The sequence below is a fragment of the Parasteatoda tepidariorum genome, chromosome X1 (assembly GCF_043381705.1).
Source record: "Parasteatoda tepidariorum isolate YZ-2023 chromosome X1, CAS_Ptep_4.0, whole genome shotgun sequence".
Lineage (NCBI taxonomy): Eukaryota > Metazoa > Arthropoda > Arachnida > Araneae > Theridiidae > Parasteatoda > Parasteatoda tepidariorum.
Genome location: NC_092214.1, coordinates 14,645,450 through 14,668,138, shown reverse-complemented (window position 1 = coordinate 14,668,138; position 22,689 = coordinate 14,645,450). Strand labels below are relative to the sequence as shown.

General features: G+C 27.7%; 1 protein-coding gene across 2 annotated transcripts in view; it reads left to right on the top strand.

The window, feature by feature from the left end:
• Nucleotides 1-22,689, top strand: part of LOC107452999 (uncharacterized) — a 99,637-nt gene that overhangs the window by 8,842 nt on the left and 68,106 nt on the right. Inside the window, exon 1 of one of the 2 annotated variants that reach the window (XM_016069653.4) lies at nucleotides 13,094-13,518. The exons of the other annotated variant lie outside the window; for it this stretch is intronic. Within the exon in view, the coding sequence (XP_015925139.1) occupies nucleotides 13,431-13,518 (88 nt within the window). The 5' untranslated portion in view covers nucleotides 13,094-13,430. Of the gene's footprint in view, nucleotides 1-13,093; nucleotides 13,519-22,689 lie in introns of those variants that run through there. 2 annotated transcript variants of the gene reach the window in all.

The following is a 22,689-nucleotide window of genomic DNA, read 5'->3' as shown; positions in this document are numbered from 1 at the left end:
TATATATATATATATATATATATATATATATATATATATATATATATATATATATATATATATATATATATATATATATATATATATATATATATATATATATATATATATATATATATATATATATATATATATATATATATATATATATATATATATATATATATATATATATATATATATATATATATATATATATATATATATATATATATATATATATATATATATATATATATATATATATATATATATATATATATATATATATATATATATATATATATATATATATATATATATATATATATATATATATATATATATATATATATATATATATATATATATATATATATATATATATATATATATATATATATATATATATATATATATATATATATATATATATATATATATATATATATATATATATATATATATATATATATATATATATATATATATATATATATATATATATATATATATATATATATATATATATATATATATATATATATATATATATATATATATATATATATATATATATATATATATATATATATATATATATATATATATATATATATATATATATATATATATATATATATATATATATATATATATATATATATATATATATATATATATATATATATATATATATATATATATATATATATATATATATATATATATATATATATATATATATATATATATATATATATATATATATATATATATATATATATATATATATATATATATATATATATATATATATATATATATATATATATATATATATATATATATATATATATATATATATATATATATATATATATATATATATATATATATATATATATATATATATATATATATATATATATATATATATATATATATATATATATATATATATATATATATATATATATATATATATATATATATATATATATATATATATATATATATATATATATATATATATATATATATATATATATATATATATATATATATATATATATATATATATATATATATATATATATATATATATATATATATATATATATATATATATATATATATATATATATATATATATATATATATATATATATATATATATATATATATATATATATATATATATATATATATATATATATATATATATATATATATATATANAATGTAACGGTCATCTCTTGGTGTTGTTTTCCTTGGATGGCCACCACCAACCTTCCGAACAGCTGTACCAGTAGTTTTAAAGGCATTCCAAGCACGAGAAACAACACTTTTGTTGATCCCGAACTCTTCGGGTACACTGGCCACACTACGCCCCTCCTCAAACTTCCCAATCATTCTTCCTCGAGTAAAGTTGTCTAAATGATTTCTTGAAGACATGTTTCACAAAGGAAATCACTTGCACTTGCAGCGAATGTCTTTAACTACGGTGCTCTTCATCCTTTTATCACAGCTTTGACCAGCGCGCGACGACCCACAAGGTTTACGTACACTTGCATCACCTATGACATTTTATTTCTAAAATTTGCATACAAATAATCTTTCTACTGAATTACGTGCATATTATACTGTAATTTCATAGCTATCTTATACTTTGTTGGGGAGCTGTGACCAAAAAACCACTTGTTGCTGGTTCTGTTTACTTGCAGCCTAAGCGCAATAAATGGAACTTATTGTTTTTCTTAACTTTCTTCGCGTTTTCTTGTATTTATTTTCGTGTATATATATATATATATATATTGTTATTAATAACCGAGTCCTGAATCATGTGAATCTCACAAAATGGCAGTCACGAATTCGATAAATTTAATGACACAAATATCGAGGGAAAAATTACAAGGTTAGAAGGGGCCTCCCTCAGCCCCCCGGGTTCAGTGTCCCCTGAGTAGTTCTGATAACCCAAAATAAAAATTAAATGTTAATCTTCAAATTTTTTAATTATTGAATGACTTAAAAATTGGCAAACAGTGGTTTTGTCTAAAATGCATTTTCAGACCTGAAAACAAAGAGTGCAAACGATTTCTTGAACTGAAATGGAGAAGCATTAAATTTGAATTACATAAATAAATTGTAATGAGAATAGATTTATTTAAAAATTCAGGACAATTATTAACTTTCTTATTATTTACAAGGTACACACAACCTTTATTTCACCTTTGAAATAATAAACTATATAACTTATTAGGATTACAAGTTTCATTGAGGAAAAAAAAATCTGTAATATCACTATTGTCAGGAAGATTTCTGTAATCTGATTTGCAGCCGAATAATCGCCATGTCTTTGCAATTACCTGCGAGGAAATGGAGGGGGAAATCACTTTTAAAAAAATTATAAACCCATTTGGCGATTGCAGTTGGCTCGACAGATCACGAAATATCTCTACTTTGTCAAATAAAAAAAGGGTATTGATATATTAAATTCAACAACCATAAAAAACGATAGTTTTGGTGACTTTGCGCTTGCGCTAGACTAACCGAAGAGTATCATTATAATAGATAGCCAGAGGGATAGGTCACTCAACTGCCAATAAGGTACACGGGTTCAAATCCCAACGATGGCTGGTTGATACGAATTTTGCACTTGGCTCGCACCGTCCACATTGCTGACGTAAAATATCTTAAATGTTCGACGAATCATGGGTCCCCTTGCCGTCAGGCTAACCATGAGACATTTTCCTCACCATGTAATGAAAATGCTGGTAAGTTCCATCAAAAAGGCAAATTTTTCCCAATACTTGATCCAGGAATGGGTACAAAACTACAAGGTTCGGCTGTTCAATGATGGTTATAAAATAAACTAATAATTTGATCGGGCTAGCCTGGTTGGTAGGGCTCTTGTTTGTGAGAATGGCAGTTCAAATGCCGAAAAATACTGGTGTATAAAATGGTGACTGAGACCCATAAAAAATCAATACCTCTGAGTACTGATCTAGAATTTCTGTTGTCTTCTGGATTGGGTTGAAGATCGGTAGTCGTTAACTCAAAATTGGATTGTCTGTTCAACGATCGTTTCAAAATAAAATATACATAAATCTATAATCTAAGTTGATGCTATTTACTAATTTTCATTCGATATATGAACAGGAAATGAATATCTGTAATAATGGTACTTTTCGGTTAGCCTGGCTCAAACGCAAAGTTGCCGAAAATGTATACCTCAGCCAACTTATTATCTTCTTCTTTTTTCTTTTTTCCTAATTTAGTTACTTTATTTTTTCAAACACTGAACAAAATTGATGTTCGCAAAATAAAATTAAATAAAGTTAAAAAAAAAATTAAAACAATGATGAACTTCCTTGCTCCGGGCTAACCGAAAAGTACAGTAATAATTAATAATAAAAAAAATTATGCGGAGACAACTGAACATTTTTTCTGTTAAATGAAAACGATCTTTTCAATGAACTTTAAAACGATTGAATTGATTAATTAATAAAACGATTGAATGATTTGATAATCATTCTAAAAATGCAATGGTTTTAAACACCAACCACAGCTTCGTTCAAAAAGATACTAACTTTTAGTTAGTATGCAGAGATAAAAATGTTTTGTATATATGTAATGTTATGCCTTTAAAGGCTAGATATTTGAAGAGAATTAGGCGAATACATTTAAAAAGGCATTTTATTACTTATATGGAGTATGGAAAACAGTGTTCATGGAATCTTTACATTTATGGTTTCCCCATTTCAGGGATTGTTTGGATTTGGTCTAGATTTCTCTAGCCATGGAAAATATGGAAAAGACACGCATTTTTGCCTCTCCCGAGCTTTTAAAGAGAGGTCCTGAAAAGGGGAGGGCGTTGCAAGCATCTTCTTATTCAATGAAACGTCATTCAATTGCTAAACTTTAGAGATTTTGATTCGTTAAAAGGATATCGCCACTCTGACGGTGGGAAGTTTTTGGGAGTATTTTAATGTCTACTTCATTTACGAATTATTAGCCCATTAGCTTCAGAAAATAATCTTTTATCTGGCCGTATCTGGTTCATCTTGACTTTTTATGGCTCTTTGTGAGAGACCGACTTCCACATCTTAAACTTGATAAGAAACATATGTTTTAAGCTTATCGGTTAATATGGAAAGACTCGCCTGAGAATTTCTATATTACATATATACAAATTACTTTGACTACATAATCGTTAGAAAGAAATTTGTTACTGCGTTATCATTATTTTAATCTTTTAATAAACTAACTGAACCCAATTTCACGTACATATCCTGAATTACCATCATTAAAACATTTACGAACTTAATAAAGTGGAATTTTATAAGTGAAATCTTACTTTTTTTATATACTTTTTTTTTATACTTTTAATACTTCTTAATCTTATATAATGTTAGTCCTAATATTAGAAGATTCTGGAGTCTAGCACGGGAGTATTTTATTGCATCTTTCTGATGTTAAATTATATAATTTCGCTACACTATAACTTTAAATCTATTGACTATAAGTTTTATTATTGAAGCCACGGTGGCTCAAGGCATAAAGCGTTTACCCCATAATGAGATGAATTCCCGGTTTGAATCCAGTGATGACTGGTGGCCACGAATTTTCCTCACTGACCACACTGATCGACAAATCATGGGTCCCGTAGGGCTAACTGTTTGAGGCTTTCCCCTCAATATAATGCAAATGTGGGTAAGTTCTGTATATAAAAATAGAGGCAGAAAGATGGTAAACATCGCTGATCTTGACATCTATCAGTATTTACGTCTAGTCATTAGTTTGCTTTGAAAAGCACTTTATACCAGTAAAAAATACTCATACTGTTTATTTCAATAAAACTACATTCCTTTAATCCTCTTAAATTTAGCACTTTTACTAGTCATCTATCTACGTCTAGTCATCAATTTGCTTTGAAAGATACTTTATACCAGTACTGCTTATTTTAAGAAAGCAACATTCCTTTAATACTATTAAATTGAGCTCTTTAAGTATTTATCTATCTACATCTAGTGATCAGTTTGCTTTTAAAGGTACTTTATACCAGTACAAAATACCCATACTGCTTATTTCAATAAAACAATATTCTTTTAATACTATTAAATTTAGCACTTTTATTGGAAATAATATTAATTATTGGTTTTAAAAACACTACGTCCATAGGCATAGTGGTAGAAAGAAATTTAAAATAATGATTGTAGCTTATTTTTTAAAACTATATTTTTAGTTTAAAAAAGAATTTTATAGATAAATCTGAATTTTATAGATTTTAAGTAATAAAAGCTTATTAAAATAGTTTAATTGATACTTTTCCTATTTTTAAATATAAAATTTATTGGGCTTTAATTCTTTGATTCTATAAATTTTTAGACTTTTGAATTTCAAGTGCATAAAAATCATTATTTTGTTTACTTATTTAATGCCCTACTACATTACATTCTCATATTTAAATACTTAAAACAAAGGCACAATTAGGGCACTGTCAAAAAAAACAAAAATTAAAATGAAGAAGTAAGTATTCTAAGTTGTTCAAACATAAAATTTCAAATAAAGCATAATAAATCGAAAAATGTTAAAAACCACTAATTATCACTAATATGCTCAATATCGTCTGTTATCGTTCAATTATTGAAACGTTTTCGTTATTTTCATTGTGCGTAACATAAATTTTGATTATTTTCAAGCAAAAACACAAAAGATGATTTTACTCCTGTGTTTAAATTAAAAGTAAATTTGATATCTGTTAAAAAGTAGAGTTTCATATTATTTACTGAGATGATAGGCTATATATCAAGGATGATAAGAAAACAGGATAGATTATAGTAATAATAATAAGTACATTGCGATAATGAAAATTTAGATGGAATCCCATGACAGTCAAGCAATCTGAAAACCATTTTCATGGTTTTCTTTTGCTCGCAAAATCTGATTATTTTTGTTAAAATAAGTTATTTTAATAATTTTCATAAATATGATTTTACTCCGATACTTAAATTACAAGTTACTTTAATTTCTATGTTGAGTTTTACAAAAATAAGAAGAGCGTTTCGTTATATTCACAAAGATGATAGGCTGTTTGTCAAGGATACTGAAAAAGAAATGATTGATTCTAAAAAATAAATTTCATTTGCGATAATGAGCATTTAGCTGGAATCCTGTTACAGCAAGCAATCTGGAAAACATTTTTCTGGTTTTCCTTTACGTATTTTATTTTATTTTACCACCGTCGTTGAACAGCCGATCCAATATTGACGCCTCTTAATATTGAACCCAATCCAGAAGACACGGGAGCTCTTGGATCAAGTATTGGGAGAAATTTGCCTTCTTGAAGGACTTTTTGATGAAACTAACATTTGCGTTACAAGGAGAGGAAAACCACGGAAACCTCCCATGGTTAGTCTGATGTCAAGGGGACTTTAACCCATGATCCATCTACCACTGAGGATATTGTACGTTAGCACTGTGGTCGGTGCAAGACGCGTGAGGAATACGTATCGACCAGCCATTGCTGGGATTCGAATGCGGTTTACCTGATTGGAAGGTGAACGCTCTATCCTCTAAGTCACTGCAGCTCTCCTTTAAGTATAATGCAAAATATGGTTATTTTCTTTTTAAAAAGTTTCATAAAGGCAACAATGCTTCACTATTTAATAAATATAATAAGCTATTCTCGCCTTTTAAAAACTACAAAACAAGAGAATTAATTGCAGTTCACTAAGCAGAGTTTTTTGCGAATAATAAGAAACCATTTATCAGGTTTCGATTTTTTTCTTCTATAATTCCAATAATCGTTGATGCGCTTGTAGCTTGCAAATTAATTCAGCCTGACATCAACTCTATATGATAAGGATTCAAAAAACATTTCAAGAGACTCACTCTATATGTTCATAATAAATGCCGCAAATAATTGTATTTAGATGAAGATTTATATTTTTAACTTTCATAAAAAAAATTCAACAATTTTATGGTTGCGTTGCTCATTTTAAAATAAAATATGTTGCATATGTAGCAATTTTAATTATAATGATTTTAAAACAACAATACCAAACTACGAAAATTCAAAGATTTCGTTATGTTAAATGCATGCATCATATACTTTAACATAAAAAATGCTAAAATAAGTATTTATCCTTAAGTCATAATAAACCACTTTTTTATATATCTATATATTTATAGATATATCGCATAGGTAGATATAATAGTGTGTTAAATAGCGTTAAAATGATAAGTTCTTTATACTGTATTCATACATGGTCCTCCCCTTAATATTGACCCATAATATTCAAACTGGGCCACATATTATATTATAGGGTACTACTAAAGGAAATTAGAATAGGCCAATTATGTATGTGTATTACCATAATAGCGCTGCTTCAAACAGTAATTGCCTTCCTTCTGTAGTAATAAACTGAAGTGCAGTCAAACCCAGCTAACCTTCATTAAAACCTTCACTATAACTATTTTAACTAATAGTTCCCCCCTTTTATTCCACATTATTTAAATAAATTACCATTGAAATGAAATACAAAAATGACTGAGAAATAATAACAAAAATGTGTTTATTTTTTATTACTCTTCGTCTTGCGTACAAAAAAAATATGTAATTTTTAGCTGATCCTTAACATCAGATATCGAAACACTTCCTGGCTCTCAGATAATTTTTCCTGAATTTATGTTATTTTTAAACCTGTTTAATCAGCCATTCGAGCACATAAAAATAGTCTTACCAAATCAATCGCTTAGCAAATTCATCGGCTTTGACTTGAAGCATTTGTCCAGATCTTGGCGAACAAAAAGCAAGGGGCGCGCTCAAATGATCAGAAAGTCGGAACCAGATACTGGAAGAGTGCTGCTTCGTTGAATGCTGAACCAATTCAATTATGAAGCAAACAAGAAAAAATGCTTATTACTATATTTCATGCTATAGATGGTTTTAAAATCGGTACATGTATTTATTTTAAAGTTAGAAATTTCAAAATTATTGCAAAAAAAAAAGAAAAGAAATCAGTCGAAGACAGAAAAAAGTTCATAATATCCAACTCCCTTTTTTTGGTTCTCTAATATCCATAATAAATAACATTAAGCGTGTGTAGCAAGGCATGGAAGCGAACATTTCGTTCACTATATCCGGCAGTTCGCTATAAACCGTATTGATTTTCAGAAATAATTCAGAATTTAACTGCTTTAATTACGTGCAATATTTATAGAAAATAATGCCTCTAAAGAGTCCTACAAGGACTATAGTTTATCTGAATTCCCCACTCGTCTGGACCTGTGGCGATGGCTATGGTAACCATTTCAAGTCATTGTTTAGGAGAGGTTTTACTTCGGTCTATTGTGTTAGCCCTAGAGTGAAGACCCTCCCTGAAATGCTCTATTCTTGCTTCTATAGCGGCCTCATACTTTTTGACGGGGGGAGTTCTTACCGTGATCCCTTGTCTTCTAGTTCAAAATTACAGGAGTCGCAAATAAAATATTGGGTAGACTGTTCAACAGTGTTAATAAAATAAAATAATACTTTTATTATGAAATGAAACTTTTTAACGGCTTCTGGCTCATTTAAGGTTTTTAAACAAATTAATACCCATTAGTATTCGTAAACCCAAAATTGGCTCGGCTGTTCATGAGTTATAAATAGAATATTATGAAATAGCCGTTCTACTGAAAAAAAGCACCTGAAATTTATTGAAACTTCATTGGTTTGGAATTTATTTACCGTGAAATTTTGAAATAGAATATTTAAAATAAATCATTTTGATTACGATTATTTTTAGCTAATTAAAAAAAAATACTGAACAAAGGGTAACCAAGATGAAGTTTGTAAAAAAATAAAGAGTTCAAAACAATCTAAATTTTTACAAATCATAAAGTTCCACTGTAAAAAACATTTTAAACTATGTTCTTAAGACAAAAATAAAAATTAGGAAATGTTCGTTCACTTGAGTTCTGAAAAAAAAAGTCTTTTTTAAATTCAAAGCCGTATTCTCACTATCAAGAAAATTTCACGCATGATTCTCACGATCAAGAAAATTTGATATTTCTTAAGTCCATATTTTATTCCAGAGTGACAGCGGAAGTTTCTCAAAAGTGGGGGATTCTCCTCTCCTCCATTATGGTAACCATCAATAATTCCATCATGAATTAATCATTGTATTTTTTGATGGTGAACAGCATAAGTAACCATCACCCAATGAAGGAATTCGGGCAGACTTTGGGTGGGTCAGCATTAATAAAATTTTTTTGATGGTATATTCCTGCTGAATTAACAAGAATTATTATTAAACCATCATGAAAATGCATTGTTGTACCATAATGGACCATCATGAATTTCCATCATACTATCTTAGAAATCAAATGTTTGAAAGATCATGAACACAACCATCATTCCCATGTAGGTATTCGGACTGGTTTATGATAGTCTAACATAAAAAATAAAAAAAAATTTAAAATTTTTTTGATGGTATATTCCTCAGAACCAGCAAAAATCCCCGTTAAACCAACATGGAAATGTATTGTTGGAACCATAACGGATCATCATGGATTGTTGATTAATGAGAATCAAACTTCTTTTGATGGTTAACCATCATGGCATTAAAGTATCATTTTCCATCATGAAATGATGGAAGTTTGCCATAACCATAAACGCATAATGGGAAATGTTGGATGATGGTGACCATCGAATGATGTTGGATCATCATAAATTGCACCTAAGTCATCAAAACGTTTTGACTTGTGTAGGCCATGAACAGATTGGCTCAAATCAACCATTAAAATATTTTTAAAAAATCACACATAAATATATATCTGTACATTTGAAAAATATTTTTATATGTGGGCGTCAGAAATTTTCACAAATAATTTAGTTAAAGCTAACTAGACCAACATCTTTTAACAAAAAAATTTCATTTTTACCAACATTTAATTTACAACAATGAAAATCATGCTTTATTTAAAATCGTTAAATGTTTTGAGCACATCAGTGAGTTTTTGTGTTCGAAAATGTGTTAATTCCCTATCTTTTTATTCGACGAAAATATTAGTTAATAATAGCCTAAATTTAAAAATTTTACTTTTGTAAATCATAATATATTTAATATGAGATGTAACAAATAGTATTTGTAATTATTTTCTCTAAAAAAATACCAGTTAAAACCAAACTATAATTTTTAGTTTATTGGATTTCTTAGATGTTACAAGTGTTCTAAGAAGTATTAACCATACTAATTTCTTCTTGTAAAAACCGTTTAAGAAAAGACCGTTGGGAAAGGAAAGAAAATTAAATGTTTTCTGAATAAATAAAATTGTAATGTTCTTAGTAATTTTATGCAAACAAAAAACACATGTTTTTATCAAGTACTAAGAAAATTTGATAAAATGTGCAGGGAGTGCGATGAAAAATTTTTTATTTTGACATTCAATAATGAGAATTATTAACTTGCAGTAAAAAAGTAACTTTGCTGGCCGCTCTGCTGCCAGTAGGTATGCTACAGAAAAAAAAATTTATACGCTGAAAGTACAATTTTTATTCATGAATATGACAAGAGTTTTTTTTCGAAACTCCTATTTGCTCAAAAGCCATGCTGTTTCTTCGCTAATTTATCTCAAATTTTTGTTTTCAATTATTTGTTGTAGAAAATTGCATCAGAACAATCAATTTATATACACTATCTGGCCAAAAGGTTGTGGCACATATTAACTGTTCTTGCAGTGCAAAGGTGTTTTGAACACCCATTTCTGTGTGAATACCCCCAAACTATTATGTTTTCCAGCTTTCAAATAAATATTTTCACCCTTTAATTCCTTATATAACATAAATATCAAAACACCTTTAAAGAACCATCAACAAAGTGCGCAAAACTAGGAAAATTTGCTGCTGACCAATGGCCAGTTGTAGAATTTTTAAAAGTGCTTACTTTTTAAAACGTGTGTCCATTTTTATTTTTAAATTGAAAAGTTCAAACAATTAGAAAACGATTGATATTAATAATGGAAGACATTTTCCTTTGAAGTATTTCTAAAAATATGGTTAACTTTCGTTCCTTAGATAAAGAAAAATTTTAAGAAATAATCGTCATTAAAGGAATTTTTAGAATATTCATTAAAATTCCATATTTATTTTAAAAAAATGCTACGAGAATAAAGTGGCACACCATTAATTATTGTCACCTATAATTTTACCCTCTCTAAGCAATACTTTATTGTAAATAAATTTTTGTTTTCATAATTTTAAAAAAATATTTGTGAATTAGCATTTGAGAAAGTGTTTCCATACTATGACATTTATCATTATGACATTACATTATTATGACATTAGATTATGAAAGTCATTTAATCGGTTCTTTGTTTTTCATCCAGAAAACAGGGATAAATTTTTTTGTCAACAGTATTTTTTCACCAAGGACAGTGCATTGCGCAATAATATATTCTTTTTGTCTCTTTAGACACATAACCGTCATGCATGTAGAAGACAAATAAGTTTATTCTAATCAAATATAGTGGGTGGACGGAGACTTTGGCACGCTGCTGTATGTTACCGTAAAAAATTATCAGGGCCAATGGTGGGGTTTATATATATATATATAAACACTCTGTTTTGCAGATATAATCGTGTGGACTGATGAAAAGATTATATCTTTTTTTTTCCAGTTTTTTTAAATAGAATTTCATCCTTTTTTTTTTTCTTTCTTTTTTTTTTTTTAAACTGTTTGTTATTTTTTTACTTATTATTTCCCCCCCTTTTTTTCATATGTCTATAATTTTTCTTTTTTTTATCTTCATTTTGAACTTATCTAATGAGTTCTGTTTACTTGCAGCTTAAGCGCAATAAATGAAACTTATTGTTTTTCTTAAATTTCTTCGTGTTTTCTTGTATTTATTTATATATATAGCATAATAATTAAATACAAACAGAAAGGAAAAAACGAAGAAAATTAAGAAAAACAATAAGTTTTATTTACTGCGCATAAGCTGCAAGTAAATAGAACTCATAAAATAAGTTCAAAATGTAGAGGAAGCATGGAAAAAAATTACATAGCAATGAAAAAAAGGGGGGAAGAAAAATAGTAATAAAAATAACAAATAACAAGAAACCGGAAAAAAAATCCGAAAAAAAGGAAAAAAATAATAAAAATCCGTAAAATAAAAGATATAATCTTTTCATCAGCTCACACGATTATATCCGCAAAAAGGAAGGAGTGCTTTCTAATATTGTATCAATCTAGCCAAAGCAAAATATATCAATACAATAGCAAAAAAAAAATTACTAAAAAATTACAGCAAAAAGTAAAAATAAGTAAAAATATCAGGTAAAAACAGAAAATAAAATATAAAGAAAAAGCAGAATAAACATGAAATGAAATCTTTAAAGCGAGTAGCAAATTTAAATTAACTTACATGGAATAGAATGATTTAAAATATTTTCGTAACAAGATTGCCAGATTGCAAAATATAAAGCCAAAAACGCAAAATGAGATAAAAGCATAAATAGAGGCTTTTGTATTAAAGTGCGTGTTTACTGAAGTGCGTTTGATTTGTTAGTTACCAAGTTAGCCTGAAATGAATATGCGCAAGGTAATTTAATACTGGATAATTTAAATAAGTTGACTATTAATAATTTTAGAAAATTAACATTTATTTAAGAAAAAAAAATTTAAATAGAAACGAGAACGAAACATGAATTGCCTGTTTTGCACATAATTTTTGCCACAGATTTGCCCGAAATGGATTTCCACATGTGTCACATTTACACTTAATGTAATGAGACAATTTAATCTTTTTAATTTTATCTAATCCTTTAATTCTCTTTAAACTTTATTCTTTTTTTTCAATATAGCAATTTTTATTTTACTTTCTTTTTGACCTCCCTCATGGTCAACCGTGACCTTCGCACTTCCTGTGGGTCATCGCACTTCCTATGGGAGAGAATCAATTCCTCTTTCTTTTTTACTTCTAACTAACCAATCTCTTTCCTTTAACTTTCAAACTCTCCGCCTCTTTAAATTTTATTAGCTGTAACTTTTCTGGTCCTGCCCAGTTAAGGAATTTTTAAGTCACTTTTAGGAGATTCTCTTTTTGTGCTTTCTTCTTGCTGGTCCTTTTTTTCCCGAGATGCGGTCCGTAACGAGAGATTTTTTTAAAAAATTTTTCTTAATCTTTATCTTAAATTAAATCCATAACTATAATCAATTTCTGTAAATTTAAAATCAACATTTTATACCTTTAATTTTCTTTAGCATTAAAAAAAAAAACTTTCTCGAATTTAAGCTTTCTTTCCATATTTATTTTAAAATTTAAATTACTCGTTCTTTTATATTTTACTTTTATCTATGACGCCTTCTGTGTTTTAATTCTCCCGTCACCCATTTTAATAGAATGCCTTTCTTGTGTTAGTAGATGTGGTGAAAGATGTATATGTTACAAAATAAAATGATATGTTAATAATTCTATCTTGTGCTGGAGAATTTATTTGCCTCTATTTTCATGATGATTGTCTTTATCATGTCCTCCTGTATGTGTGTGGTGAGTACCTTTTTTATTGTTAAGGGAATTTGTAATTTTCTCATTGGAAACATCATCTTACTGTATTAAATGTCAAGTCTGTATCTGGATATAGCATGTCATTTCTCGTTTTTATCTTTAATCTTAAATTTATTTATTTTTCGCCCTTTTTCCAAATATGGTGATACCAAATTATCCAATTCGCTCAAAACTCACACTTTGTCACCCCCCTTTGAACCTATTGGATTACTGTTATCCCACATTATAATTGTACTACCACTTTCCTTAACGATTACATTCCCCTTTGTTTAACTACCTTTTATATATTTCGGCCTTAATTTGTTTATCATGACATTTCAATCATTTAATTATTTTTTATCATGTACTATATCCAAATACAAGTAATTTACCAATGATTTCAACCCATCTATCAATTTTAATACACAAATAACTTTACTTTATTCGCACCAATTTATAATTTTATTAATCTTTAACAACATGATAAAAATCATATAAATTGCAAAAGATTTTTTTTTCTTATTTAAAATAATATGCAATTAACTCAATGATTTTATATAGAATTTAATTACTTTAGTTGGGTGTTCATTGTTTTTTATCAAATTTTAAAAGAGTTTATCGATTTGTTTTTTGGATAAATAAATATTACTACATATTCTTTTAATTCTGTTCATTTCATTAAAAGTGGTATTTAAATAGATGCTCCTAGAAACATTAGAATTCCAAGTAATTAGTTTATTTATATTAAAATTAAAATAATTTCTTCTATCATAGAAATAAACAAATCAGATATTTTCTTCTTTAATAATACTCAAATCCAAAAAATTTAAACTAGTGTTATCATCATGATTACGGAGCAATATTAATACCTCGGGGTAAATATTATTTATTAGAATAGTATAATCTTGAAAATTAAATCATCAATAAATCTAAAAACAAGCTTAATAATAAGAGAATAATTTTTTTCAAAATAATGCAAAAATAAGTTAGCTAAGAGAGATGAATAGTTAGATCCTTGTGGTATTCCATCAATTTGAAGAAAAATATCCTTTCCATTGTAAAGATAATTATTGAAAAGACAAAAATTAAATTGAATTTATCAATAATCGAAATCGCAATGAAGGATATTTTTAAAATCATAGTAATAATTCAAAAGGACACCTTTTAGTTTAGATAGTTTAAAAAGATCCTGGAAATCAAAAGTAGCAATAGAATTATTTTTATTATGTTTAATGAATTCTAAAATCGGTTGATTGGTGATAATCCAAGAAAAACCTTCTTTAATAATATTGCTAATAATTTTATTTAAGTATTTAGAGAAAATGGTGACAGGTTTAGTTAGGTAAGCACTAGATCCACATGTGATTGCTCTAAATTTTATAGGAATTTTATGAAATTTAGGACTGATAATTAAGTAAGGAAATTGTATATTGTTCATTTTAATTTTTAACCTCTTATATAAAGCTAAAATTTTTTTAATGACAATATTATTATTTAAATTACTAAGTTTAAAATTTTTATTATTTTTCAATTCCGTATTTAAAAGTTCAACATAGAATTTTTTACAGAATATTGCATAGTTATTGTTAGCTTTGTCTATGGGAGTAATTACAAAAGTTTTTTGTTGTTGCTTAATTGATTGAACAATTTTTAAAAAATTTGTTGAATTGTTACTGTTATTTAAGTTATCTTTATTATTGAAAACAAAGTTTTTAAAGTAATAATAAAAACCCGATTTCCATTCTGTTATCATATCTAAAGGTAACGAAAATCTATTTGATATCTTTAAGCAAAAAATATTGAGATCATAAAGAAAGTATTTTATTAATTGATGTATGGTAAATGAGTCTAAATTTTGTGCCTTTTATCATTAAATTCCTAAGTTCTAAGTTTTCTATAATACTTAAATTACCAGCAATAATATGTTTACGATGTTTATCAGCAAAATAAAAATATTTCTCTTCTTCACAGTGACATTCATAATCGGATACTTTAATCCTCCCTAAATTTTTGCTTATATCATTATAATTAAATATAGTTCTACCAAGAGATTTATTATATTTAAAGCTTTTAATTATGTTAAAATCTCTTAATGGAAGTAAAGTTTTAAAATTTTCAAAAATATTATGAAATTTGATGTTATCGAAAATCGGATTTTGAAAGTTAGTAACGAAATGAAAATTATCTAAATTTTTCTTTTTATTTGGAGAAATTTTACTCATTTTAGCTTTAACAAGATCGAAACAAAGACTTTTGAAGTGTAAATTAATAAAAGAAAAGCTAATAATAAGATCTTGAAGCTTATATACATCATTATTAAGGGAGAAAACAAAATCTTTAAGTGGTTTAATATTCTAATGTTTATTAAAATCTTTTTCCATATTAGAAATAAAATTTATATTTAATTTGTTTCAATTAAGAGAGTTTTTATTACTTCTTGATCCCCGTTTACCTCGATTTGTAGGCTTATCTTTAATATGAAAAGTGAATAAGTTGAGGAGTTATTAAAATTAATCTGTGTATGTTGGAAGGTATCGTTTAGCCCATATGACAAAATTGTTTTGTTTAAAAGCATGTAGTAATTTTCTTTTTGTAGTCTTAAATCTTCTACTATATCTAAAATATTAATTTTGACACCGTTAAAATTATGTTCTCTAAAATGATTCAGTTCCAGGTTATCGATATTTTAGTCTTAAAATTGAATTAATAATTACTTATCCTGTTGAATTGAACTTAATAATTACAATATTGAAGGTTATTTTATGATTCTGACCATCCTCACTACATATAAGGACTTTTAAAGACTCTTAAGATACTAGTTCATTAACTCCTAATATTTGGTTTCATTAACTTCATAGTTACAATATTCTTTTTTAAGGAACTCTGTAAAATATTAAAATACAGATGTTTACTTGTACAAGCATAAAATTCTTATCAAAATAATGACCTAAATTTTAAACAGGATACTTGACGACTTCAAAAATGTGAAGATGGAAATAAAAGTCGACATGTTTTGAGAGTTCAGAAGTTGGCGCCCATTCTCAACCCTCATCTGGTATGAAAGATTTGTGACTTTCATTTTTGAACGCTCAAAACATGCCTACCTTTATTATCATCTTTCAAATCAAACAAGTTTTAATCTTTTCGCTTCAGTTTCTTGAGATTACTCATGTAACAACACAGTATAAGTCAGGTAATAACACAGTCACGCGATATTGAAATAAGTTTTACGTAAGATAATGACATTGGCTCTTAAATTGAAAAACTAATAATTAGTCACAACTTTCTGAACGAACTCAATGCTGTAAAAAGAATTTTTTTTACTGCTAACCTTAAGACCATTTTTTAAGGAAGTCAAAAAAATTCCGTTTATTATTGAATTTTCAAAAGTCGAGTGAGAAATGCTCCAGGCATTAAAGTTAACTAGTTACAAGGACAGTTATTTCAAACAGGTTACGTCGCACTCGGAATTGAAAAAAAAAACGTATTTTTTAGTAATAGATTCAAAAAATTTATTGTAGATATGTTTTAGGGTATATTTTGGGCGTATTTTTACACCCTTGTTAACTTAAAATTATTATGCTATTAAAAATTATGAATCTTACTAAAATGTAGATATATTCTTCCTCTCAAGTCCAAATTGGGCTTTTATAAATGTACGTTTTCTTAAGATATTGAAGGAAATATTCCAGTTTCGGTATCTGCAACATAGCAACAAAATGTTTTTGAATTAGCAAAAAAAATATTTTATTTTATAACGATCGTTGAAGAGCCAACCCAATTTCGGGTTTATGACTACTAATGTTCAACTCCGTATCTTTGTAATTTTGAACCCAATCCAGAAGACCAGGTAACTCCTGAATCAAATATTGGGAGAAATTTGCCTTCGTGCAGGACTTTTTGATGAAACTAGCCGGCGTAACTATGGAAGAGAAAACCAAAGAAAACTCCTATGTTTAGCCTGGCAGCAAGAAGACCAATCATTCCATGTATAACTGAAGATATTTTACATCAGCACTGTTGTTAGTGAGGAATTCTTATAGACCAGCCATTGTTGGGAATCGACCCCGGTTCACCTCATTGGAAGGCGATTGCTCTATCCCCTGAGCCATCACGACTCTTAAAAAATATTGTGGTTTACTTGAGTGGCTATAGGTCAGACCAACGGTGTAATATTAAATAGTTTGCTTAAATTACTTAATTTGCTTAAATTTGCTTAAATTTGCTTAAATTACTAATTACTTAAATTACTTAAGCGATATGATTTAATACATCAGTAGTATAATAGACGACGGATATCCTTATAATTAATGTCGCTCTCAACAAATTAATGAAATGAACTTAAATAAATAACAATAGTTAAATTTCTCATTTTAGCTTTCAAGTAATAAAACGTTTCGTTCAAGCAGATTCATGAAATAACGAAATTATTGAAAAGACTTCTGTGAGCAATATCATTTTATCTTTATGACAAAATATAGGTAGAACTAGTATTCTTAATCTCCGTAAAAAGTATTTTAAAAATCTCGCTGCGTATTTTTTTATTATATGTTCTCTGAAATGATTCAATTCCAGGGATAGTTGTAATATTGTTTAGATCTGAACGGTGTTGATTAATTCGAGTATTAAGAGAGTCACTGGTTTGTCCAACATAATACGAAAACCACAGTCTAACATATAAATAACTTTTTTAATTTTACAAGCAGATCATCGTTATTATGAATTACTATATGTTTTTTTGTTGATATTAAGGCAAGTTTTAAATCTTTTATCACCACACGTTTTATAAGATGGAAAAATTTCAGGTATTGAATGCAATTCAAAAAATCTTTTGCTCTCAGAGTATGTCGATTCAAAATTCCCATCTGAATTAGGCTCTTCGTACCGGGTACAAAATGTAGAATAATTTAACATATTTTTTTGCGAGGTGCTAAATTGTTACTGCTGCATTCCTTTTTGCGTATATAATCGTGTGAGCTAATGAAGAGATTATATCCTTTTTTTCTCGAATTTTTATTATTTTTTTTAATGTTATTTTAATTTTAAATATTTTCTTCTTCTCTTTTCATTATTCTGTAATTTTTGAACTATATACGTGTGTAGGGACGGCAAGAGTGGCCGTCTTTGAAAATAAAAAGAGACACTATTCTTTCACAAAAACATATATTGAAGAGAAATTTACATAAACACGGACGATTAACAATCACATAAATAACATAAAAAAATTAATGAGTAAGAGTTCGTCGTTACGATCTTTCATAATCATAACTCCTCTTTGGAGTCCATATACGTCATTTTCGGTTAGTTTCAAACCGCGCTCTCCTCTTAGGGAAATTCCCAATGCTTCCTTGTAATGCGCACAGGGAGCAGCTTCCAGCTTACATCGTCTGGCAGGACTTCTAGCTTAAGGCGACTTCTAGCTGACGGATCTGAGAACTGAGATCAGCTTGCAGCTTTGTGTACAGGAACTGGTACCACAGATCGGCCGTCCTGCATTTCGGCTGGTCCTCCAGCGACTCTAAAAAGAAAAAGAAAAGAAAAAGCAGAGCAGACTGAAAAATATAATTGATATCAAAAAATTAAATGTTTTAGGTTAATATCGTCTTTCATGAAAAAATCTTTCAGGTAAGAGTCAATCAGTTCAGGCACGTTCACTCTCTTGTCTTTACAAGTCTTTTGTTTCTTCTTCCACGGCTTCGTCTTCTTTTCTTTAACGTCTTTCGTCCTTTTTTTAAACGTCTTTCGTCTTGAACTTTTTCTACGTCTTTAAATTCTTTCGTCTTCTTTCACGTCTTTCGTCTTGAAATTCTTCTACGTCTTTAAATTCTTTCGTCTTCTTTCACGTCTTTCGTCTTTAAATTCTTTCGTCTTCTTCTACGTCTTTAAATTCTTTCGTCTTATTTTACGTCTTTCGTCTTTAAATTCTTTCGTCTTCTTTTACGTCTTTCGTCTTCTTCAAAAATCAAATTCACTTCTTTAGCAATTCTTTTTTATCTTCAAAAACTACAGTCTTTATTTTTTGTCTTGGCAAGCACTAAAATTCTTGACAACTGTTCCATGACTTAAGGTATTCTGCACATGTTGTTGAGCAGTTGGGTCCTTCGTGACTTCCTTCTTTGACCACAGCATACGTATTTCCTCCTTTTACTCTTGTTATTCTGTAGGGGCCAAGGTGCTTAGGTTTTAGCTTCAAACGAGGTCCAAATTGAGTTCTTTTAATGGCAACTAAATTTCCAACTTCGTAAGATTTCGGCTCTTTTCTTCTTAAATTATAAGTCTTTCTATTTTCTTCTTGGATTTTAAAAATCTGTTGTTTTGCGTCTTTTCTCAATTCTTCTCTTTGGGCTTCAAAATGAGCCTGAAATTCAATTTCAATCCTTTCTTTCAGTTTTACCAGTCCATTATTATTCAGTTTTGTCCCAAAAAGCAATTCGAATGGAGTAGTGTCAATGCTTTTTTGATAGGTCGAATTAATCGCTTGTTGAACTTTATTTGTATGCTTGTACCATTCAGCTGGATTTTCTATGGATAATTTTGAAGGAATTGATATGATGGTCAGATTAATACGCTCAACTTGTCCGTTAGCTCTTGGTAAACCTGTTGTTATTAAATGATGTTTAATATTTCTTTTGAGCAATAATCAGCAAATTCACTGGAGGTAAATGTTGTCCCACTATCTGAAATTATCTGGGAAGGACTTCCAAATACAGTTTTTTGGATTTCTAATTTGGCTAAAGTTTCAGCTGACGTTGTAGTTTTCGTAGGATAAATCCATACAAACTTCGTAAAAGCATCTATTATCGCTAACACATATTTATAATTTTTATGGGTGCTCTCCAAAGGACCGAGATTATCAATATGAAAAGTTTTCAAAGGCATATATTTTCTTTATGCAATGGATGTAATAGCCCTTCTTTCTTTCCTCTTTTATGATTCACCAGTATGCAATGAACACAATTTGCTATGATGTTTTCTATTTTCTGTCTAAGTTTGGGTATGAAATAATATTCTTCGATTTCTTTTTCCGTATATTTAATTCCCGAGTGCTTTTCTCATGAGCTGTTCTTATAATTTCGATTTGCATATTTTCTGGCACAACCACCAATTCTTTGACATTAACAAATTTATACAAAATTCCATTTCTATTGCAATAATCTTCATAATTTGAAATTTTAAGTAGTTCTTTTATAGTCTTAATTCCAGTATCTTTATCTTGGGCTGATCTGAGTCTTGGTAAAATATTATCGACTGTAACACAAAATACATTAATTGGAGATCGGCTAAGAGCGTCTACTTGAGCCATCTTATTTCCAGAACGATGCTCAATTATGTAGTTGAATTCCTGCAGCAAAAGTGCCCAGCGAGCTACACGAGTTAACTAATCTCGTTTTGGCATAGTCTTTTCAAAAGCAGCACAGTCAGTAATTATTTTGAATCGAATACCTAACAGATAGAAGCGAATTTCTTAAGGGCTTCTACGATAGCAAGAGCTTCAAGTTCGTAGCTGGAATACCTTTTTTCAGCATCAGTCGTTTTCCTACTCATATAGTAAGTGGGGTGAAATAGTTTTTCATCTGGGGGTTTTTGCATTAAAAAGGCAATACTATAATCTTTTTCCATATTAGAAAGACTTTTATACTTTTATAGCCCAAATACTTTTATAAACAATATAGCATTAAACCAATTAAAGATTTTGTCTTCTCCCTTAAGAATTATGAAGTATATAAGTTCTACGATCTAATTATAAACTTTTCTTTCATTAATTTACATTTCAAAATTCTTTGTTTCGATCTTATAAAAGCCAAAATGAGCAAAATTTTGCCTAATAAGAAGAAAAGTTTAGATAATTTATATTTCGTTATTAACTTTCAAAATCCTATTTTCGATAAGATCAAATTTCACAACATTTTTGAAAATTTTAAAGCTTTATTTCCATTACAAGATTTTAACATTATTAAAAGTTTTAAATATAACAAATCTCTTGGTAGAACCATATTTAACTATAATGATATAGGCAAAAATTTAGGGAGTATTAATATATCCGATTATGAATGTCACTGTGAGGAGGATAAATATTTTGATTTTGTTGTCTTATTGTTGTCTTATTTGTTGACTTATTGTTTTTCTTAACTTTCTTCGTGTTTTCTTGTATTTACTTATATATATANATAAGATTCTAAAATACTTTCTTAATGATCTCAATAGTTTTTGTTTAAAGATATCAAATAGATTCTCTTTACCTTTAGGTATGCTAACAGAATGGAAATGGGGAGTTTATTATTACTTTAAAAACTTTATTTTCAATAATAAGGATAATTTAAATAAAAATAAAAATTCAACAAATTTTTCTAATATTGTTGAATCAATTAAGTAATTTCAAAAAAATTTTGTAATTACTCCCATAGACAAAGCTAACAATAATTATGCTATATTCTGTAAAAAATTCTATGCTGAACTTTTAATTACGGAATTAAAAAATAGTAAAAAATTTGAACTCAGTAATTTCAATAATATTATTGTCATTAAAAAAATTTTAGCTTTTTACAAAAGATTAAAAATTAAAATTAGTAATATACAATTTCCTTACCTAATCTTCAGTCCTAAATTTTATAAAATTCCAGTAAAATTTAGCACTATCACATGTGGGTCTAATACTTATTTAACTAAACCTGGCACCATTTTCTCTAACTACTTAAATAAGATTATTAACTATATTACTAAAGAAGGTTTCTCATGGATTATCACTAATAATCAACCGATTTTAGATTTCATTAAGCATAATAAAATTAATTCTATTGCGACTTTTGATTTCCAGGATCTTTTCAATAGCATTCCCCTTTCTAAACTAAAAGATGTCCTTTTGAATTATTACTATGATTTTAAAAATATCCTTTGTTGCGATTTTCATTATTGGGAAATTCTGATTAATTTTTGTCTTTTTGGTAATTATCTTTACAATGGAAAGGATATTTTTCTTCAAATTCATAGAATACCACAAGGATCTAATTATTCATCTCTCTTAGCTAACTTATTTTTGCATTATTATAAAAAAATTATACTCTTAGTATTAAATTTGTTTTTAGATATATTGATGACTTAATTATCTTTAATTTCCAAGATTTTACTGTTTTATTGAGTGATATATACCGTGAGGAATTAATCTTTTTTTATCAG